General features: G+C 34.8%; 1 protein-coding gene across 13 annotated transcripts in view; it reads left to right on the top strand.

Annotated features, from left to right (window-relative positions):
- CCDC73 (coiled-coil domain containing 73) overlaps window positions 1-24,135 on the top strand; it is a 72,400-nt gene that overhangs the window by 22,587 nt on the left and 25,678 nt on the right. For 9 of the 13 annotated variants that reach the window (XM_085579639.1, XM_085579636.1, XM_085579637.1 and 6 more), the window contains 8 exons: window positions 130-276; window positions 6,840-6,911; window positions 10,218-10,289; window positions 11,063-11,098; window positions 12,844-12,918; window positions 14,750-14,788; window positions 20,015-20,150; window positions 22,135-22,214. In XM_085579639.1, the coding sequence (XP_085435765.1) occupies window positions 145-276; window positions 6,840-6,911; window positions 10,218-10,289; window positions 11,063-11,098; window positions 12,844-12,918; window positions 14,750-14,788; window positions 20,015-20,150; window positions 22,135-22,214 (642 nt within the window). In that variant the 5' untranslated portion in view covers window positions 130-144. The remainder of the gene's footprint in view (window positions 1-129; window positions 277-6,839; window positions 6,912-10,217; window positions 10,290-11,062; window positions 11,099-12,843; window positions 12,919-14,749; window positions 14,789-20,014; window positions 20,151-22,134; window positions 22,215-24,135) is intronic. The other 4 variants (XM_085579640.1, XM_085579642.1, XM_085579646.1 and 1 more) reach the window with 4 other exon arrangements.

The raw sequence follows: 24,135 nt of genomic DNA, 5'->3' as shown, positions 1-24,135 counted from the left end.
TGATATAGTATCTATAAATAGTAGTTTTACTCTTTGCAAAAAGATTCTGCCTCTATATTTGAAGGTTTTGCAGTTTGAGTATTTTTTCACAAATAAACTGGAGAGGAAATACCTGTCTTTATTTTGCAGAAAGGAGCTCAAAGAATGGATGAAGACTTTAAAACACAGGCATTTGACTCTACTCTTCCAAGTCCATCAGAGACTTTGCTTTCCATTCGACTGTTAGACTTCAAAACAAGTTTATTGGAGGCAATAGAAGAACTGCGTATAAGAAGGGTAAATTTGTTTACATTGAATTTGGTCTTTCTTTGTCTTATTTCTGTCTCTCTGTAGGTAATCACAGAAAATGCTGCATAAGTGTGGCTAAAACTCATGCTGTATTTTAAGTGATTCACCAAACAGGGTTTTGTTTAAAAATATAATAGAGTGTGCTACAAATTTCCCAGCACAAAGGGAACAGGGTTGTATGGGAATTAATTTGGTTTTTCTGCAACAACATAAGAAGTTGCTGAGTTGATACTCAGACTGTTGAGAAAAACTCCATTAAATTATTGTCCTTCATTATAATTCTTCCCTTTAACAGCAGTCTTTGATACAAAATAAAAAGAAAGAATCAAAGTGTTTTCCAAGTCCCCAAGTCTTTCTCATTTCATAATTGATTTGCCATTTGCCAGAAAAGTGGTGATTTTGGCTGTTTACTTGTGCTTTTCAGAATTACCTATGCAGGCAAAGAGCTATATTAAAACCACTTTATTTCATCATTTTTACATTGCTAATCTATGAAGCTAGACCCCTACAATAATAGTATATTGAGTATTAGGAGTGGGGGTGTTTTGGTTTTGAAATTAGCGGAATCATCTTGTAGTAGTACCAAGGTGAAATTGCTTCCATGCTGGTAAAGGCAGCTGTTTATTCTTGTAGTTAATTTGTCACTTGTATTTTTCTGTGGTTACTTTTTCAGTTGTGTGTATGGAAACATTTCTGTCTATTTCTCCCCTTAGGGTTTCTGAACTCCTGTGTGTATTGAATGACCTAAAGTGTATTTTTCTTCATCTGATTAATTTGACCTGCTCAAAATATGTGTATTATTATTTTTAAAATATTAGTATTGATGACATGTTTGATTTATGCATATTTTGATCTAAGTGAAATGCTATAATCCTCTCTTTAAAAGCCATAAACAAAAGAATGGCTGCCATTAAAAAGAAAAAAAGAAAGAGAGAAAGGCTACATGATGGTACTTTCTTGGTGTAGTACTGTTAAAGCCCCCATGGTGTGGTCCCCAGACCTGTGTTAAAATGGAACATGTTTAGTCTAGTCAAACTATTTTGCTATTAAAAGACAGAATAATTTAACTCTATTATTATATATAATAAAATTAAATATACACATATATATTATACTATTATAATGATTAGAATATACTTTTCTTTATAAAACTGCTTAGCTGAATTTACATGGTTAACTCAATGTTGCACTTTTAATGCACTTGGTCAGAGTCTAAAGTGTTCATGGAGTGCCATGGGATTTAATCTTTTGGCATTTTTATTTGGGTTTTTATTCCTGTTTTGTGTCTGCTATACTACAAGAGTTTGTGACTGATTTTGTAAAAGTTGTCTCAGAAGGGTGAGTAATTTTTTGCCTTGAAATTGTTTTTAGGTTCAAAACTGATGCAAATGCTAAGAGCCAATTTCACAATTAAGACATGGCCCCAAGTGTTTAAAATAGCTGTGCTTTCCTTTACCCTAGAAAAATATACGCTTATGTATATATTTACCTGTTTAGTTAGAAATTTAGATTAAAAAGTAAGCATTTTACTAACAGCCAGTTTGAAATCTTGGAGTGTCCTTGAATGCATTTTTGACTGGTTTTGCTAGTTCAGGGCTGCTTGCTTAGTATATTTGAAGCTTGGAATATAAAACATAAGTGTTTTGAAGAAGCAAGATTTAATGAATAATGTGGCTTATGCTTAGTGGGATTAATTTTTATCTTTTTAAGTAGAATTTTGTATGGATGTTTTTGCTTTAAAATATCCCTAAAAAACCCTCTCCCAATTTTAGCTATGGATTTCTTCCAAATTCAGTCACTGTAAGGTTATTCTGTAAATTTTTAATCAGCCCTGAGAGAAAGGTAGTGCATAGACCAAAATATAGGGATAACTCAGAGAATTACAGTGCTTGTCTTGCACCATGCTAATTTTTCCATGGCCAAGAATGAAACACACAAACTGTGTGTTAAACTCATCTGCTCCATCCGAAAGTGGAATAAAATGGAAAATTCTGCAGTTTTCTTACTACTTCTCTCACTTCCTTGACTTCTCTCACTTCATTTGACTGATAACCTGAGGGAGGCACTAGAGCCAGCACCATGGATTTTACTCTTAAGTTTTGTCTTTGACCTCTGGCTTGGCCTCAGATGAGATTATTTTACCTCTGTTTGCTTCTGTTTTTCTTCCCCTTCTTGGTCTTGCTTGCCACTTCAACAGGAGACTCTTTGGGACAGGACCTATTGTGTATTTTGAGTTTAATAAACTGTCTGGAATGGTTGGTTAAGCTGCAGCACAAATTCAGATTAATAAAAATAAATTTGTGGATTAAATTATCTGTGTGAAGCTAATAAAAAGCAAACTCTTAAATATGAAAATATTCTGAGAGATTTGTCGCAATCCTTACTCAATATCATCATACTGAACTTAAACTCTCAAAAATAGTTTAGAAGAGTTGCTCAGAGTAGACTGTTCATCTGTTTCATCTTCCAAAGGAAATCCCAATTCTTGATAGCTGTACAAGTTTGTTCTAAAGAATATTTGCTTAAATGATTATACTTGATGCAGCTTCACTTTGTTCCTTTGGCTATTCACAGGGTCTTTGTTCTCCATAGGAATTGACATAATATGAATATGTAAGTAATTAAAAGCCACAAAAAGTTATTTTTCTCTTTCCCTTGCCCCACAGGGATTATTTCATGCTCCAGTAGTTAGAGTATCTTTTGTTTTTTCCAGTTTAGCTCTCCCACTCATCTAGCACTGACTCAGCCAATGATCCTTTTGTGCTGGATATCCCTTCACTTACTTCCATGTTTGTCAGTCTTGCTCTGCAGCCGAGGGCCTTCTTCCTAACAGCCTTTTAGCTGGATTTTATACCTAAGTGTAAATTAGGGAATTTTTTTACTAAAATGACAGACAAAAGGATAGCTGAGTATTGGGGAAAAAAAGTAGGTATGTGGATTTAAGAGAATAAACAGCATTGAATTTCAGATCTCATGACTTGTTCGAGTCAGCAAACAGTGTATTAGGTGGTAATTTCTCTGTTTGTGAATATTGTGGCTTTTGATTAGGAACTGATTACTTGCATTTGGAGAGTGCTCTAAGTATCCGTGCAGGCCTTTCTAGGAATATATTTTGATAGAAGAGATTTAAATAAAGAGTAATTGTAGCCTATGCTGTGGAGTCAAGGACAGACCAGTGAAAAATTTCCAAAGGAAAAATAGTGGTTGGTACAAATTTCTGTGTCCCTCCATCTGAAAGAAAGTTTTTGAGACTAGATTCCAAATATATGTTGCTATTATTTTTTGTTAACTGTTGTAACTATGAAAATTTAACAATGTTTTATCAGAAACTTAAGTTAGAATCATGTTTCTATGAATATCTTCTCTCCTTTTAAAATTTGCCCTGGAAAAGAACAATATCCATGAGATCTACTAAAAATTGTACTGGTCTTCTTCATTCATGAAGGAATTTCTAATTATAGTATGAAACAATCAGAATTTGTAGTTTCTGTGAGTACTATTTGACCTGCATGAAAATTGAATGTGCAATTTTGTAGGAGGGAGACTGTAAGTTCAAAAAAGATAATAAAAGTACCTAGCAGCAGTTTTGGCTGCTTGGACATGAGCCAGCTGTACTCTGTTCCTAAATCTGTTCAGGGTCAAGAATCGAGGGGGCTTGACCAATCCACAGCCCATCTTGTAAAACTACAGCCTGAAGCAAACACTTTAAAGAAGGCTTGACACTTTCTAAAGGTTATAACGAGTAAATAAACCATCAAATTACTCCTCTTTTATTGTTATGGTAGTCTTTTTTTATAAAAACACTTAAATCCATGTAGTCCTAAGGCATCTAATAAAAAATGAACACTTTTAAGGTTTGGTGGGTTTTTGATCCCTCATCGGAGTTATATACAATATTGTTCTCCTAAGTATAACAAAAACATTTTTGTCTTATTAAATAGCTGACAGAACTTCTAAAAAAAAAGTCCTTCACACAAGTTTTAGAAGCTTTCAATTCAAAATGGGTAAACTATAAATGTCCTTTGGAAGATGTAAAAATTATGGATAAGGTTTATAACCATTAGTGATTTCACATGAGAACATTTTTATCATGTAATTTTCATTCTCAGATTAAGTATTTATGATGTTTATTTTTTCCACCATAGTGCATACATGCACATTTTTTGCAGCTTCCAGATACACCTTTATAATTTGGGAGTAAGTTGGAGGAGTGTTGTTCACTTAGAACTTTGTTCTTCTCCTCTTAGATATTCACAGCAAAGGGCTCACTTAAAATGGAATTTAATGCCACTTTCTTACCATTTTGAGTGAGACTTTTGCTAATAATACATCGTTTTCATAGGATTTGTTGCTTAATAACAGAAAGGGTCGAAGAACACACCTTTTTAAAAGCTTCAAGCCAATCTCATTTGGTTTCATCACACAAGGGAAATTAGGGGGATGTATTTTCCTTCAGTACTTACAGAATAATACCAGGAAAAAAATCATTGCAACTATGCAGCACTATTAGTTAAAGCAGAATTGGGGATCATTGGTAATCTTTTAAGTTCTCTCTTTTTTTTTTTTTTTTTTTTTTTTTTTCCATAAGTCATATGAAATCTTTAGGTCTCTTCTCCATCTGTATTCTACCAGTATATATCAGAGAAGCAAAAGCTAAAGAACTTTTCTCTAGTTCTCTGTGAGCCAAATTTTAGTTTTAAATGCCTATTCAGTATTTTAAATGTAAAATTCACATGAGTGCTGAGGCATATATTTAGAACCTGCAAGAATCTCTTGAAATGCTTGTGAGTAGCCTCCTGTGGAAAGAAGTGTGCTTCTCTACACACCTGTGCCTGTAAACTGTCTGCTAAGCAAGGAAGTAAATTTTGACCCTAAAACCCTATAAAAGATATCAATGTCAAAAAAACTATTCTGAATCACTTGGGATATATTTTGCACTTTTGTTTCTGTTGATAAATAGTGGGACTATTAATCAAATATTGTACTAAGTGAGAAAGGGTTGAAAAATTTTCAAAACTGTTTTGCATCAGTTGTTGAAGTGTAGTAAATATCCTTGAATCAGAAACTTGGAACTCATATGCATACTGGGCTTCAGAAAGAATTGCAGTATATTTTATAGCCAAAAATTTCTGTGTTATCTTCTTCACTTGGAAAGGAGAAAGAGCCTCCATTTGTTCTTTCAGAGTGTCAGGAAAGGTATTGCTTCATCTAGAGGTGGGATTGTTTGGTGTTAGGGCAAATAATAATTGTTTATGGTATTGCAATTCAGTACAATTTTACTTCAGTATTAAGAGAATGATCCTTTTGAGGCCTTCTTTTATTTTTTATTAGAGAGATTTATGGCATTTTTTATTAGAGAGATTCATGGCCTTTTTTGCCCAAGTTGTGACTGTTTCCTGAAGGTTCTAACCAATTTTTGAGGTGTGAGTCACTTCAAGAATACTTGAATTTTTCCAACAATTAAGATTGCAAGATTTAAACTATAGTGAAGTTGAACTTAAAAACAGCATCAAATTTGCACATAATATATCAAAATGCACTATTCAAGTATTGGGAGTATTCTTTTACCCTCACACAGTCAGCTTGGCCCTTGCTGGAGTGTGTCCAACACAAGACCTCAGTAAATGTTATTAGTGCAACAATTCATCAAAGAGAAGCCAGGCTTACCTTAAAGTGGTCCCTTTGCCAAGCTGGCCATCAGCGTGCAGAGCAAAGGCAGGACAGCAGTCTTTTGATGCTCAGTGACACGTTAGTGGAGCTCTCCAGGTCCTTGAAGGATATTCATTAGTTTGACTATGTGCAAAAACAGGACAGTGCTGAGTTGCTTATGACATGCATCAAAAACCTGAGTATTGTTCTTGCAGGAAGTCATGACTGTTAATAGGGGAGCCTTTTGTTCTTCCTGGGTTTTTTTTGAGTAGTGGATGTGTTAAGGAAGGCCAGTGCTCATAAAAATTGGACTCCAAAGGGAAGCCGATTCTGTTGGGAAAAATTAACTTTAATAACAGAATGTTTTAAGAAAATTCACATAAATACTTAGGAACTGCAATTTTCAGAAGGTAACTCTCATTTGTTATCAAAAGTAATAGTTTGATTCTTGACAAAATGCTTCTGCAAGAACAGGATCTGTAACACACCTTTGTTCTATTAGTACCTTTTGTGGATCATGGAGGAAGCTTTGGACTTCAGTAATGGTCTTCTCAGATTTTCTAATAGCTCATCAGAAATATGTGTTGATTATCCATGATTCTGTTTCAATTTCTTTTGGTAGGTCAGAAGGCTTCTTGGCACAGAAGATAATGCTAAATATTTCACTTTTTTCCATAATAACAGCAATAACCACTGACAAAAATTTTTAAGTTGTCCTAGGAGATGTCACAAAGAATAAAGATTCAAATGTTTTGAGCTGAATTTTTAAGATGCCCCAAAGATTGAGAGTCATTATGATTATCTGTATCTTTGACTACAGTGAATTCTTGAAGCACTTTTGCATCTTACTGAATTTCTCTTCATCTCAGTGTTTTGACTTTTTTATGTTTGTTTTTAACTAGGAAACAGAAACTAATTATGAAGACCAAATAAACAAAATTGTTATAGAGAAACAAGAACTTGAATGGCAGAAGGTAACTTTCCTGTGTGCTTTTAGTGTTTTACCTGCTGAGATTTAATTTTTATATGTTAATATAAATTGGGATTTGTTACAATTCCTCTTTTAGATCTATTTTTATTTAAATAGTAGAATGTGCTAGCCAATAGCTTATTATTTAGTCATGAACATCTGTAGCTTTTCTTTTGATTTGGATTGTGCCCAGCTTAGAAATGTTTTTAACAAGAGAGTTATAATAATATTTGGCATGACTTGGAAACTTCAGTCAAAAGAGATGGAAATACTGAAGAAATAAGACATTTAGCTGAATCTGAGGCTTGTTGACACATTGGTGTGGGAGAACCTGTGTAGCAGCTTCTCTGTATTATGCTTGGCTTTGGCAAGTGCAAATATCAGTGCAACAAACAATTTCACTTGCAATCTTTTGGAAGTGCTAATTTTTCCAGAAAGTTACTTTGAGCATTAACTTGTATGTTATCTCTACTCAGAAGTTTGTCAACTTTTAAATGCTGGGAATGAAGTATTCAGTAACATTCTTCAGTGTAACATTCTTCTCAGAGTTAGGGCTCCTGAGGTTATGCTTTCCTAGGAAATGCATTCCCTTCTTTAATACAATCAAACCTATGACCCCTGTCACTAGGGCACAAGATAAAAGGCTTCACTCCGTATATTTTACGACCGCAGAAAAAACAATAATTTCAGCTCTATCCTTGATCTTGGGATATTTAACATCTTACTTGTAAAAGAAGGCTATTTCTTCTTGGAGTTCATCCTAACCATCTTAAATTAATAATCCTAACTCTCTGCTTTTCTTTCTTGAAAGATATATATGTGCACACAGAAACAGGAAACATTTTATATTTGTAAAAGCAAGAGTGCTTTCAATTTGTAACCCTTCTTTGCTTTTCTTAACCTAGCATTGCAGTGCCTAATATTCTGGGTTCAAAAGGGAGGATTTCCACCCATTCTAAGACCTTAACAGCAATTTAATTTACCACTCATAAAAGGATGGGACCTACAGGTAGTGAGGTGAACTCTGTTCCTGTACTTTGTACTTAACATTGGCGCATGGCAAAGCTGGTGTAAGCAATTGAGTGGTAGATTTTGGGAGCTTGACGTGAGCAAATATTCTGGAACTTCAAATGAACAAGCTAATACAAATTTCCAGTCCTGGAGACTCCAGTAAGATGAAAATTCTAAGTATGACATTTAAATTGAATTTAAGACCTGATTGTTTCTCAATGCAGAATCATATTAACCACAGCAGTAGTTCAATAAGTAGACATCTTCCTCTGGTTTATCAAAGGTTCTGTTTTTCCATTTCCTTCATAGATTTCCCTTTCAGTCAACATTTCTGTCATTCATTTTATTTTAATTAAATTTAACTATCCAGTTTGAAATAAAGACATTACTTCAGCTAAGTCATATCACAGTAGTACAACTTGTCTACCTTTTATAAATATACTGCTGCTGCTGCTCTTAAATAAATACACACAAGCAAGGAAAACAGAATAACTAGAGAATATATTCCTTTAAATCTAGTGGGTATACTCAAACTTGTGAAACATTACAATATCAAAGTCAATTTTGTTCATATTTAAAAAAAGAACAACCTGCTTTTTTCTTCAGTCTTCAGTCACACATATATGGAAAATTTCTTCCAAGCCTGAATTTCTGACAGAAATAATAGAATAATTTTATCCAATAGTCTTGTGTGTGAGGCTTGTTAGAAAATGAATATTTGTAGGCACTCCCCTGTCTTTTTGAAAATAAAATACCTTACTTGAATATAAGGTACAAGGAAATGGTATGTTATAAATAGTTCAGCGTTGGGGTTTTTTTCCACTACATCTGTGATAAAGTTATATAAAAGATGACTGTTTAATGTAACCAAACTGATACCTACATAATTTATTCCACGATATTGCCTTGAATTCCCGTATTTTATAGTGCCACCTTAATTTGGCAGTGCTGTGGATATAAAATTTTATTCCTGTGGTGAGCAGGAGTACTGAAGTGGGAATATTTGATTTTTTGTTCCTGCAGTACTGCCTCTGCCTTGCTAGTGTACTTCACACGCCTGTCACCCCCTGGAGAACCTGTCCTTGGACACAGGGCTGAGGGACAGCCTCAGAAAAACATTCCTCAGGGCATTTATATACTTCTGAATATTCATTTATGTACTGTGCATTGTTTGTTACACACAAAACTTTCTCTACTCATCTTATGATGAGGTATTAGGTAAATGGATATGGAACACCTTATCTCCATGGATTCTTGTCTTCTCTCAAAAGGCAACAGCTCTCACTTGTACAATGTGAAAGTAACACCAACTTGCTGGAGAAAACAGCAATTTTGGAAGAGACTGTATGTTTAAAAACTCTCAATTTCTATTAAGGCAGAAGAAGACATTTGGCTCCTTGTGTGTGAAATAGATTTTCAATTTGTTTTCTCCCATTAATTCTTTTTAATAGTCTAATTTATATTTATTTTTGTGCAGTCATTAGTGGATTGTTTCCTGCCTCACACTAATATTTATAAGCTAAACATTCATCTACATTTTGAGATAACTGTTCAAGGACAGAGCCTCTTAACTAGTTTTACCTAATATTTCAGTGTTTAGAACTGAAAAAACCTGGTATTCCATGGCAAAGGTGAAGTATCATATAGAGAAGCATGATGCTTAAAGATGTTGGAGATTTCCATCTTGTAGAGTATAATATTAACCTATGAGATTATGACATGAAATAATAATGCAAAAAAAAAGTACATCTTCACTCATTTTCTTGATTTTATGGATGAGAGTAAAGCCAGGCTGGAGGGTGATAAAAATCTCATACTATTGCCTTACGCTTAGTTATTTCTGGCTTCCTTTGGCTCTTTCAGGTAGCTTGTTAAATGACAAAAATTTTACTATAAACAGAATAGCAGATAGTTACTTTTCAATTGGATTCTCAATTTTAATTTTCAATTAAAATTCTGGTGTATCTTCCTGGACCAGTGTCAAGATTCAGTCTTAAACTGGCAGGGGATGTGGATGTTTCTGCAGGCTGATTGGATGAGTAGGAGTTGCTTACAGAAGTCCTAGAAAAAGGTCTGTATTCCAGATGGGAGAATTGTTACCCATTAAGAATGAAAGAGAAGCTGCTACCAAAAAGACAAGTAGCAGTTAAAAAATGCATCTTTTTAGTCTTCAGGGTTTTTTAGTAAATTGTGTCTTTCTAAAAAACATTTAATAAGTCAGCCTTTTCTTGAAATACTTTATATGTAATTTGCTCTAAGATAATACTTAACTCACACTGTTGTTACTTCACATGAGCAGGAAACTCTGCAGCATCAGACTGACACACTGCAACAACAGAACAAAGAAGCTATGACAGCTTTTAAAAAGCAGGTAACAAAGAAAAGCCTTTGCTTTTGACAGTGGGGTTTTAAAATATGATGGCATCATAGCAAGTAATCAGTTGGTAGGAAAATATTTTTCTGTTGCGTATAAAATGTTAGAATACACAACTAAAAAAAAAACCAAAAACCACGTCCTTTCTTCTGGCCACACCATTATGCTTGTATTTTAGCAGTTCTTTCCAGACGCCCCTCCTCCTGGCATTTTTCATTTTTATATTTCAAAAATCTCCTAGAGAAAATAATGCTTCTTCTAATACTTTCCTTACATTGTTTTGCTTGTTTGGTTTCTCCCCTCTAATTTAGCATGACCTCTGCAAGGGTAGATTCATAAACCATGGTAAATTATCCTGCTCAACATTTGAAAGTGTATTTCATTCTTGTGTTTTATTCTCCATATTACAGTGAGCAAACACAAGAGCTGAGACACCTTGCAGAGAATGTTCATAGGAACTGAAACTGTTGCCCATGGTGATGAAGAATTTGTCATTAATGCTGCATCACAATCATGTCAAACAGAAAAAAAAAAAAAAAAAAAGCCAAAAAACTGACAAGCAATTAGGTTTCTCCCCTGGAAAAATAATTTGAGAATCACAGACTTCTCCTTATAACTCTACAAGTTCCTATAGTTAAAAAAAACCCAGGAAGTATATAGTGCAGGTTAATATAATTATATTGTCTTGTTGAATTGCATGGATGAAATTATTGCCATGTGCTGTTCTGATTTTTTTGTTTGTTTTGGTTTTTATGTGACTAACAACCAAGTTACAGGCAAGGATGTTTGCCATGGAAGAAGAAAAGGTACTGTACAATTATTTGTTGTTTGCCATCCAAAGAAGAGCATAAGCAAATGATAATAATATAAAACTTACCAAATATATCTTAAGTATAAACTAAGTAGATTGCAATTACATTATGTTTTTTGCTGTGGCCTTTGCAAAAGAAATGTCTTTGTAACTTCGTTATTTTTGGGGTTTTTTTTTGTTTATAGACTGTAGAACTTGTGAAGTGTTACTGCTTATGCTAAAAATCAGTTGCGGAAAGAGTGTTCTTTGATAGTTCCATATTGCAGCTATACAAAATTTATTTTGTTCTAGAAGGTTGAGATAAATTGGGACAATTGGCCTTTACAAGTAGTACTGAAAAATAACATTTCTAACTGCCTTAGAGAAATCAGATTTTAATAGGGTTTTATTGATTTAGCTGAACTGGTTTCCTAAGGTACTTGTCCTAAACTAAAATAAGATAAATTTTAGCCTGAATTTATCTGGATTTTGTTAGCTACATAGGTTTTTATACCAGACTGAATGCCCAGTTCCTCCTCTGAATGAAGGATTTACATTTGGTGTACAATGAACCTGTTTTAAACAGTGAAGTCAGTGAATGTCTGCATGTGGCCTCTATTATTTCATTTAAATTTCCCAGTGGTTTAGAGCAGATGAATCTAATGGGTGTGGCATAAGAAATTTGTAAACCAGTTAAATGGATTGAAAGTATATAAAAATAAACTTTTTTGTTTGCTTCATTGATATTTATTGCTATTTATTTTATATTTTCTGGCTGAGTAATTTGATTGGGGGTTTAGAAATTTTTCTTGTTAAGACAATTCATTTGGTGACACATAACCCACTTACTATTCTCTGATTTGTATTTTTCAGTGATAGCTTCAGAATTAAATTGTATGCTGATTAATTTTTACTTCTGTTTCCATTTAGTTGAAGAGTACTTTCAGTACTTTATACCAAAGTAACCAAAAGAGTAAATTAAGCTCAAGACAGAGTTGAAAAAACAATTTTTGCACCAATTTAGATGATATGTACTGTGAGTGATCAGGGTGGTTTTGGGAGATTGCACAGCCAGCACTATGTTGGAAATGACTGGAACATGCAGGGGTGATTGAATGGATTTATTTGTGTTTTCTGTCATATTCTCTGGTATTTCAATTCTGTTCTGCATTAGATTGACTGCAGCCAGGGACTCTTACCAAATTTAATTCTGCTGAAGTCCTTTGACTTTCTCATGTGCAAATTCTGTATTTTTGTCTATATATGCATACACACACACACATATACATATATATCTATATCCATATAAAATGTGCTTGCATGTATTTAGTGATTCTAGCAATAGCAGGTTACAGTTCTTTCTTTGTGGACTGGGGAAAAATGTGCAGATTGTTTCTATGAAGATCCCGCTATTGCACATAAAAAAATGGATTTACCTGGTACCTTTTGTTTTAAAATTTACTATCTTTCTTCTAAATAATGTATTTGTTCTGCCTTTGTCAGGTTTGTCTCTCCTGGAACAGCCAATTTTATGACTTGATGAATAGAGTCATAAGTGGTGAAAATACACTATTGGGTTTTCACTTTTCTTTTTATAGCAATATTTATCTACATTTTAAAATTATTTAGGTGAATTATTCACCAGTGAATTGTTCTGTTGTAGCGGAGTAACACTTTATTTTCGTAACATTCTTTTTGATAAATTCTTATTGTAAATGCATTTATTCTGCCCAAATGCTGAAGTACAGCTTTTGTTGAAAGGGAAAATACCAACTTGCTGTAGAAACAAAAGAAAAAGAAATTGATGGACTGAAAGAAACATTAAAAGCATTACAGGTAAACTATTGCTTTTGTAAAATAACATTTCTTTGAATGCAAGTGTTTTGGTTTTAGTTTTATACTAGTAAGAAAATTGTGGGTTTTAAGAGGAGCTTTAAGGTCTTATTGTGTAATCTTCCTAGGACTACTCACTTTGTAACACTGAGTTTCTGTTCCCATATTCAGTGTCAAGACTACTTTAAGTTAACCTTCCAGCTAATGTTATTTTCCTCCAGAAGACTCAAAAGTTCAAACAGTGTGTGAAATGTTCTTTCTTTTAATTTCCACAGTCTTCCTCTTTATTCATATTCTTGTTTTCTAACTTCACACCTGCCTGGAATCCCTGGTTTTGGACTGCTAAACAGAACTAAATATTCACACTGGGCCCCCAGCTTGCAGTGCTTCCTGTGTTTTTCAGTGTTTTTCTGTGTTTCACTGGGAGGTTTCTGTACTTACACTTGATCCATGGCTTAAGACCAAAGCAGATATGTTGAGAATGGATCACTAGCATTGCAATGCATTGTCAGATTTCAGGTATTAGCAGGAGCTAATTATTTTTCTACCCAAAACTGAGCGGGATAATAATTCTATTGAAAACAAAATTACTATATTGGATTATAGCTATGATTTTAAAACTTATGTTGGTTCTTATTAATATTCTCTGACAATGGAATGCATTTACTTGGTAGCAGTCTGTTTGTTTTATCATTTAGTTAACACTGAATGTATTTTAGGAGCAAAAGAAGCTGATTCTCATGGCTGGCCTTCTGAGCAATAGCTGTAAGGATTTTGTTGCCTTGCTCAAACCTTGGTATAGTACAGATGATACAGAATATCCATCCCTCCATGGTCTACTGAACATAATATGTGAACAGCAAGAGTAATGAAAGATCCCACTGGCCTTTATTTTCAAAGATAAACCACAAATTAAAAAAAAAAATCCTAAATATTGAATCAAGCATCAAGCATTTGTGTCACAGTACAGTTCAGATCTAGGAAATTCTGCTGTGGCCTGAGGAAGCAGGGGGTCACAATGGACATGTAGTCCCAGGGGAATTGTTTGGAAATACAAGAGTGAAGAATTTATATAAATACAAGCCTAATACAAGAATGAAGAATTTTAAATTCAATTCTGTATTCCTCTTTGTAGAGTCAGAACCTTACCTTAAAATGATTGTTCTCTAGGTTTTTTCCTAGAAGTAATATTTTCTGTATAAGATTTGTACACTCTAGGTTCTTTAACATTACTCTGTTTTTCCCTCTTATACTTAAGCATTATGCAAATCAAAATACTCTGTCAGTGGGGTATTAAATAGTGTTAATATCTTTTAATGTCAGCCTTATATTATTAAAGCTTGTGAGATTGGTCCATTATATCTTTTTTGTTACCATTTCGACTATCAACTAAGATACTGTGGGGTTTTTTTCCAACAGGGAATACACTTCTATTCCTGTAGGAATTGAGGGAACACATTTATTTCTGTCTTTGTCTTCTTCTCTATTTACGTCTAAGGGTCTAGTTTACAGACTGTGGTCCATTTGCACGTTGTTTTTATGATGGCTGTCAGAAAACACAAGGATTTATGCACTTTTTCAAAACTCCTCTACTAACAACTCAGTGTAAAGTGGTTTTACATAATTTAAGTATTGAAGTAACATTATGAAGTAAAGTGAATCTAATAATACATTAAATTGTGCCATCATTAATTCAAAACCAGTGTTACTATATTGGATGGATTTTAATAGCAAGTGCAATTAAATCCTTGGTATAACAATACTTAATTATTCAGGTTGTTGTCAGAAAAAAATGTAAGTACCATTTAATGAATAACTCTCTGTTCTTTTACAGATTTCAAAATATACTTTACAAAAGAAACTGAATGAAATGGTAAGAAAATCATGAAAGTAAACAAAAGAAGGAAGAGCTTTAATAAAAACAGTATGCTTAGGGTATAATCCACTACTAACTGGCTTCGATACTTAAATGTTATATAATAATTATTACAAGTAACACAAAGAGGTATCAGCTTAAGATCTGAAAATCTTACAAATGCAATGGTTTTAGGTTTTTATAGTGTGATAGCTACTGTTCAGCATGTGGTATTTTTTCCTCACTGAATTAAAGTAGAACTGGTGTATTTGTTCTCTTTATTGATTAAAGATTTTTAATAGACTTTCATTTAAATAATGTAATTTTATTACTCTGATAGAATCTGGATAATAATATCAAAAAGTAATAGAGAATTCCTAGTAGGTCTTGGTTTTGTTTTTAAGAAAAACTGGTGGTTTTCTTCTCACTCTTTTTTACTTCTTAGAAATAGTTCTTAACATCAGTTTGCCTGAACAGTTTAGATTTTATCCAGTGCAGCTCACTCCCTTTGACACAGGGAATAAATTTACCCAAGTGACAGCATAGTGGCTCTGAACCCTGTTGTCTGTTTTAGGAAGTGAAAGAGTGAGCCACAGAAACATTGCTAGGCTTGATTGAATAAATGCTGTGAAAATTCTGCTGCTGCTCAACTGGAAAGAATAAAGATAATATTGTCAGACCATTACAAACTGTGATTTTAATTAAGAAGCTCAAAAAACTAGAGTCCAGTTTAGCTTTAAGTACCATGACATTTGTACTGAAAGTCATCTTCAACGCTACAGTGGTTTTACACAAAATATGGTGAAATTGAATAATGTGCCCTCTGACCTGGGAGATAAGGCTACAAGTTAAAGATCAAAGGCAACATAAAATGTGTTTTGTCTTACTTCACTTTTAACTTGTACTTATTCCTAAAATGCAGCTGATCTAAAAACGTGTTGAAAACATACAGAATAATTGGACTTTCATTTAGGTCATTTTACATATTATCTTTCTTTCATAACTTACAAGCTCAGTCTTCCATGTGCATGAGAATATTTAAAAGGACAAGACCTTTTCTGTATGCTGGAAAGGCATCTATGCTGCTTAAACAAATATATTTCTTGTGTTCATAAACTTTTCATTAATTGATCATTTGAATATTTTGAAAGCATTTGCTTTGATACAGAGTATGGTAACTTAAAATGCTATTGAGTGGAGACACAATGTTGGAAATCCTCTTTTGAATTTAGCACTAAACAGAACACATACAGCTGGGACTTACTTAGGGAAAATGCTCTGATATGAAATGATGAAAACAAAATACCCCACAAGGTAAACAAAAGTGATTTTTTTCCTATAACCTTTTGCAGTAGTGTGCTAATGCAGTTTCAGACCAGGTCAGATTCTAACAACTTTAGTTTCTGAGTGGTTGCACTGAAATAAGTGGTACATTCAAGGTTTGCTCATCACCAATACCAAAATGTTTAAAAATCAAATGGATGAAATTCTGAACCAATCATTTGTCTGAGACCCATTTCTATTTCAATTTTGTTAAGGACAGATTAGATTATTCTCTGGTGTGGCGTTTTGAGAGTAAGCAGATGTGCTGCTCAGTTTATATCTGGCACCTTAGAAACCTTGCCAGTCAGTGAAGGAGCTTCTGTGTGTGCTGGGGACTGGGTGTGTCTTACTGATGTAGCTTTTTATTCTGTTTTTGTTCCTTTAATTCTGTTCTTTCAGAATAGTATATGCCGTGTTAAAACTTGACATAAACACTGTGTTTTAGCATGCTGTCCATTTAAGTTTATGCAAAAAAATTGTAGTGCTGATACAATTCTTACCATATATGCTATAATTTTGAAATAGTGGAAGGTTTTGGTTTGTACTGAAGGACAGTATAGAGACAAACAAATAAAGGAATTTTTTTGTCTTTTATTATTTATTTGTCTTTATTACTGTCTTTTTCCTCCCCACAATAAAAGTGTTGATCATGCAGTGCAGTTGTTTTGGACCTCACTGCAAATGGACAGTAGCATTCATGCAATCAGGAGGGATTACTACAAAGCCAGTTCAGTTGATAGAATACACTTGAGTGTGAGCTCTGTATTGTATTTGTTTTCCTGCTGCTGAAATTAGGAAGTAATTGGAGGCAAATGGTCAGGTGTTGGTTTCCTGGCAGACTGGAGAATACCAGGACTCTCTGCATGTGAGTCTGTTCTTGTCTTCCCTTACTGTTTTTATTGGAAACTAAATGTATGTGAAACCATTGAGTGAAGCTGCAGTCAGTTGGTCTAGGTTGACTAAACCACAGAAAAGAGGGAATTTAGATCCAAATAACCCACACTGTTCCCAGCAGACAGGGAACTGTGTTCCCACCTGAACTGTGCTCAGGAACTGCTTACATGTGTCCTACTTGGCACAGGCCAAAGTGTGTCAGGGGTATTTTAAAAACAGGACAGCATTTCCTGAGAACTTCCCTGCCACCATTTAGTTTTCTAATACAGGTGTAGTTGTCAAATGAATGAAAAATGTATTCTTGCAAAATGTTAAATAAACTTTAAAAGTTGGTTTGTTCGTAGTAATCTAAAATAGGAATGGTTTTGTTTCCTGTCTGTGTCTTTTAGGAATTTGTCTGTAATCATATTATATTGTTTACAAACACAATGAGGAGGCAGTGATATAGTATAAAGTCAACCCAATTATTTTTAAGTAGAAAAATGGTTAGTACTGGAGGAACTGTTGTGAAAATAATTCCTGTTTCAAAGAGCTACAGTTGGTAGTCCTTTGCCTAATTTTTCTGTGATCTTGCCATGGGTCTCCATGCTATTACATCTCATTTGTTTCTCTGACACTTTCACCTCCCAGTTACCACCTTCTGCTTCACTGAGTACCTCTGACTAGTGACTCCATTTCCAGAATATCTTTGAGATATGGGCCATTCCCTCTTTGTGTTTCTCCAGTCACCCACTTGACCCTGAGCTATTTCTCAGCTCTGGTTCCACCAAGAAATCATTGTGCCTCAACAAGCCATATGGCCACAATCAATTCCACTCCCCATCCCAGCTTATCTTTATTACTGGTGGAGGGCAGGGCAATAATTCCTGTTCTTGTAGTATCAGACATAAGGAAGAAGAACCAAGATTCTGTGGGTCTCACTCCAGCTCCAGGGTCATCCACTCCCTATCCTGCAGTGTCTCCTGGTGTTTCTTGATTGGCTTCTATGAAAGAATGTTTTACAACCTTTTCACTGGGAGGAGACAAATCACATACTCAGGCTTTTATTTCTCTGTACATTAAGCCTGGAGAGCAGCCTGCCATCAACAACAATATTTAGGCAAGTGTTAAGCTCTTAATAAAACTCTTGCAGATAGAGCAGGCCAGTTCCTTTTTTCCATGGAAGGAGTCCTGTGAGGTTGAATATTTCAACTTCTTGAGAGAGGAGGGACTAACACTATCTTGCTGACTAAAGAAAGGAATTGGGATAACACTAAGAAAAAATCCATAATAAAATCTGCAAAACACTTCTGATCTTACCACAAGCCATTCAAGTCTCAAATTAGGGCTGTCTTCCTGTTCATCTGCCTCTTAAAATAAATATACCTGAGGGAACTACCAGGAAAAACAAAGAAAACCTTTCCTTTTAATGTTTTTGTTATAAAATTTCCCTCCTGGCATTAGTTAAGCACAGATCCTCAACAGTTAATTTATGATTAGGAAAAAGAGAAAGTATAAGAACATTTTCAACCTACATTCCTTGCAGTGATTTCTGTAAGTGTGGTGTTTTTTTACCAGTGCTTCCATTATGACTTTCCATTTGCTGTAGTGTGTTTAATTTCATACCTTATAAAACATGAGAAATTTGTATTGTATATCCTGTTTTGCTAGTCTTATGGTGGTCATTTCATTTGATTACTATCAGCTTTTATTATCCTCTGATGCCTGGACATGTATTGCATTTGTTACTGTGTGGAAATGGAGCCTTGCCAAAGCCAAACAGACTGGGCCAGATGCATCCTGGTGTAACTTGAATTTACACACAGGAATGAATTTGGCCCAGTTCATTTTAATTGCTGTGTCGCTCTACTGTAGATTAGAAGTAGATTAGATATCTAAATAAATGGTTATCCTTTCTGAGGAATTAATTTAACCCATTCTCTTCAGAAAAATTAATTTTAAAATTCACCACATAGTACCTACAAAACTGTTAACAAAAATACAGTATAAAGAAGAACACAAAAATCTTAGTGTTACCATGATAACAAAAAAAAATGTCACTGAACAGTTTCCACAAAATGAGAGATTGGTAAAATTAATTAGATATATTGTACTTAATTACCACATGTTTTTCATTGTGGTATTACTTAGGCCAATGTGAATAAAAGTAAAATAAAGTGTTAGATGCTTACAAAAGTAGTTAGATACACAAAGTGATTTAATCATATTTCAAGATACTAGAACAGCTAATTGATATTTAGGAATTAAGAATTACTCACTGAAAGGTTATTAATATTTTTCTGGGAAGCATGGAGTGTTAATGTGCATTAGTCTCACTAGTATAAATCAAAGTCACCTCTACTCTAGAAGTAGTCGATGTACTTCTGATTTTTAGCAAGTGTGTTGAAATTCTTTTCTTTAGGTGTGTCATAGTTTGTGCATGCCCTTGGCATACACATACAATCCTAATTGCCCTTGGCTGTGTCATTTTCTGCAAGCCCGGGACTGGAATGGTTGAAACTGTCAGGAGTCTTGTGGAGGCTCGGAGCAGGGTCAGTGGAGCCAGTGTCACAGAGCCATGTCCTATTGGTTTTAGTATCTCCATAGATAGATTCTGTAGCCTGCCTGTGCAACCTGTTCCAGTGTTTGCCCACCCTGACAATAAATGTTTCTCCCCTCAAGTTTAAGTAAAATTTGTTTTGTTTCACTTAGTGTCAGTGAGCACCACTAAAAGGAGCCTGGCTGTGGTTTGTTTATTCCTTTCACACGCACCCCTCCTCTGGTATGTACAGGTTTATCAGCTCCTCTCCAGGCTGAACTGTCACAGGTCCCTCAGCCTCTCCCCAAATGTCAGATGCTCACATCCTTTGATTATCATGATGACTTGGTCTCTCTTCCTGCTATTTGGAGATGGGAAAGGTCATTAGATATGAAATAGACAAATGAAAAATTCTGGGAATTATTTTGCGTTCATGCTGTTAAATTCAAAAGTACTTGGAGAGCTACTTAACTGTCAGTAAATGGGTGCTTGGTTTATGTTCCTAACAGGATCAAAAATTGCAGATGCACTTAACAGCAAAAGAGGAGCATCATAAGAAACTGAATGAAGTTGAGAGGTGTTACGCTACTATTGCATCTCGGTTTGGAATTGTGAAAGGTGTTCATGGCAAACTAGAGCACAGTGGTATGTATGTCTTAAATGCCTTCCAGCACTTGGCTTTGCTGTGTTTTGACAACACTGAGTTGGAGACACTTGTAAACTCAGAAAAATAGGAGCTACCCCATGCCAAGCATCAAATATCTTCGTAGATTCCACAGTGTTCTTTGCTTATCCATTGCTACAGCGGTGTGTGTGATACACAAGAAATTATATTGAGGAACTATCAAATGAAAAAAAAATTCCCAAAATACAAAAAAAAACCAAAACTTTTCAATTACTGAATCTAACGAAATTTTTTATTTCTGCCTGAAAACAATTTTTTTTTTTGCAAATCTAGTTTCAATGAACTGGTAAAATATTCTATATATATTTGTGGTATTTCAGTACTTCAAGTTACTTCTTGTGTTCAGTTTTTAAAATTTAAAATCCAGAACACTGTTGGCCAACCAATGTTCTGCTGATTGTACTTCAAAGCTGGAGAGTGAGCACATGACTTTTGTTGAAAGTGAGTTTTACCAGTTTTAGCCTACTTGTTCTGGGAGGTTTTCCTAAGTTGTATTAGTATTTTTTAAGCACCTATTCTTATTCAAAACTGCAAAACTGCTTATGGTATTGTAAGGCTATTGTCCATCATTCCCCTGTTGTCCATCATTCCTTTTCTGCACCATCTCTAGCAGAAAAGGAGAGGACGTTCTGGGGGGTCTACAGTTCTTGTGTTCAAGTGTGGTGCCAGAAAACTACTGAGGAAGGTAAAGAAAAAAGATTAGGGGTGAACGAAGAGGAATCAGAAAAGGATGAAGGGGAACCTGAGAGGATCAAAATACAAAGACTGAATAGAACTGTCTGAAAAAGTACAGGAACCAGTAAATATCTTCAGCTTTTCATTGTGGAATTTCAAGCAGTTTCCCGGTGATATCTTCACCTGTTGTAGAGTTCCACCTTGCGAGATCTCCTAATATTGGAGAACTCCGCTAGCAGCTCCTCTACGATGGTGTATAAACAAGGCTCGTACCAGGTGGAACGACTCCTTCAAGCTGCTTTATTTCACTGAGGGCTGGGTGTCAGCTGGGATCTGCGACCCGATCACACAGCAAGGGAGCAGGATCAAAGAGAGCCCCGAGTAAGGGCCGGGGTAGGGTTTATAACCAGGTGCAGAGTAGGAGGGGCAAGATACAAAGGGTCCAATAGGAAAAGGGTTCGGAGGAGGAGTTAGGATGGGGTGATAGGGATGCAACAAATGAGGATGAGGGAAGGGGGTGGTAACCGGGGAAGAACCAATTATAGTCAAAGAACTTAAGAACCTTCCAGAACAAGGGTAAGTACAAATGGGTGATTGACATAACCAGAAGGTGGGAATAACTGTTAATTACCTAACTTGGGGGGAGTGGTGGGTTTTGACGGACATCCTGGGAGGCGGGCATCTATACCACAGTCTCCTCCCATGGCATGTCCGGGGAAACTTCTCTTAAGTCCCCTACCACAACCTAAGAGAAAATTCCCTTCCCTTTCAGCAGGAATAGAAGTAATTCTTAGAAATTTTGCTGTGCTAGCCTCTGCTGGTTTTCTGTCTTCCATGGGCTATATGCATATAACGCTATACATCTGGTAACTCAGTTATTAATATGTTCTGTGGTCCATTATGTTCTGTGTTAGTCTGAAAATAACTAAATTAATTACAAAATGACAAGAAAAGCTTTAAAAAATAAAACCAAGATTAAAATTCCTACTAAAATGACAGCCTAAGACACTAAAAATGAAATTACAGTTATAAAAGGTAAGCCAACATACAGAAGTCTTAACTCACTGTTTGAGGTACAGACAACTGGTACTACCTGGTATAGTCCTCCAGAGTGGTATCAAACTACACAGAAAAAGTAGTTGAATCATATTTTCAGTTTTAGGTTTGTTTTTTAAAATAAATTATATGCACATATATTGAAGTTAGAAATCAAACATTTGTTGAAATATGAAAATATTTGTTAACATGCTTTAACTTTTTTTTTTAAAGTGCAGGAAGCCATACAGCACAATAAGAAATTAGCATCAGTGAATAAAAGACAAGAGACTGAAATAAGCAATCTGAAAGAAGTAAGTACAGTGCACATTTCTGAATGGAGAATGATTTCTGTGTGTCCCTTCCAACTCAGAATATGCTGTGATTCTTTGGGCCTTCCAAAAGCTGCTGATGTGTTAACAGAAGTGGTGGACAAGCAGCAGAACTGTTTTTCATGCTATGACTGATGGCTAAATTATCTTCCACAGACACCTCAGTTAAAACTGGAGCAGCTCTGAGAATTTTCTGTAACCTGTGAATTTTTATTTACCTCTACAGCATCCTCCTTGTTTCTTGCTAATTATTAGTAACCTCTCTTCTTCCTGTGCTGTGCTGCCATCTCTTCTCCATCTGTGGGGAAGGTAGCAGTGGTGTTTTCAGTGGGTCAGAAGTACAGCATGAAGTGCATTTGCCATGGAGGCAAGCTGGTAGCTTGAACACAGGGTAAAATGTGTAGCTGAATCCCTGAACTGGGAGAGTTTTGTGACAAGGCAGCTGAGACATCAGGTTATGGTGATTCTGTTGACAAGGAAGTTGTCACTAAGCTCTTTTCTCCTGCCTCTATTCAGAAATTCCTCTTTGCCAAGTACGTTTTTGAGTTGCACTCTTGAACATAGGCAATAGTGGGAAGATTACATTCTTTTCCCTTTGAGCTGTTTCTTAAGAGCTAAACAAGCTTTTATTTTTGTTTTTCTTAAGAGAAAAACAAAAGGGCATTCAAAAATCAGACTTGTTCTGTAAACTCAATACCTTTCCACACCACATGTCTTCTTTATATCTCCTAATCTTTTTATTTCCATCCTTTACATTTATTTTCTCCTTTAGATTCTGTAATGATTTTATGTAGGGATCAAAAGCATGATTATCTCAACTTCTTGGACTAATGTTAATCCCCAGTTTCCAGATGATTGCTTTGAATTACCAAACTTTGCCAAGTTTGTGAATGTTTTTGAAAACAAAAAGGGGCAGGGGCAAAGATAATTTGTACATGAGGAAAAGGGACTATGACCATTTTATATTTGGGTTATATTGATCAAAAAATGGATGTTTACCTGTTTACCTTTCTTTGCCTGAAAAATGGGACTTGAAAGTACAAAAGTACTTGAAAATTCTCCCTTAATCTACTGTTGTTTCTTTTCTTCTTAAGAGCATGTAGCCTCTTATTGTTAAGGTTCTTTGAAGTGTGGTTCCACTAAAAGCCAGACTTTATCTTGAAATATAGACATTTTGAGATTTTAAAAAATTTGTGTCATTCTTACCTTCTTTAGTGCTTTACTTAATTTTCATATTTGATATATTTTCATATTTTCATTGAGATATTGTAGCCACAGTAAAAATTAATCAGGAATTCAATTTGGATTTTTTACATACATACTAGAATGTAACATGCCAAACCTCAGTGTCAAAAAGATCAAGTTTTGAAGTAATCAAAGATTTCAGAACTCTTGCCATCAGGAAAGCAGATTGAAATCCACAGTAAGAGTAAAGCAGAATTCTGGAAAAATTCTCAAATTAATTTCTATATCACAATTAGGTCTTACAATATTTAAAAATGTTTATTTAGCTACGTAATTCAAATGATAGGTTAGATATAAAAACTGTATATGTTTATCTGGAATATTGGATGGATGGAAGAGAACAGAAAAAATATTGGAAGGTGTCAGTGGTGATAACTTTCCTCTGTAGGAGAACCATGTTTGTTAGGATGCTGATATCATCATAACTCTGAAGATCTGAGAGCAGCTTTGTCTGTGCATTGTGCACAGTCCAACTGTGTAATTCCTTTTAAAAAAGGGAAATGATTTGCATGTGACAGAAGCAGGAGTGTTATTTAAAATGCAACATGTCTTTATTTTAGTATAATGTAAATAAAAAAGTGAGGTGTTTCAGAAGTGTTTCAGCATCACAGTAAATTGGATTTGTTGCTTTTGGTGCAAAACTAATAATAATTAATTA

The sequence above is a fragment of the Lonchura striata genome, chromosome 5 (genome assembly GCF_050655825.1).
Source record: "Lonchura striata isolate lonStrDom1 chromosome 5, ASM5065582v1, whole genome shotgun sequence".
NCBI lineage: Eukaryota > Metazoa > Chordata > Aves > Passeriformes > Estrildidae > Lonchura > Lonchura striata.
This window is presented reverse-complemented; position numbering and strand designations above follow the sequence as displayed.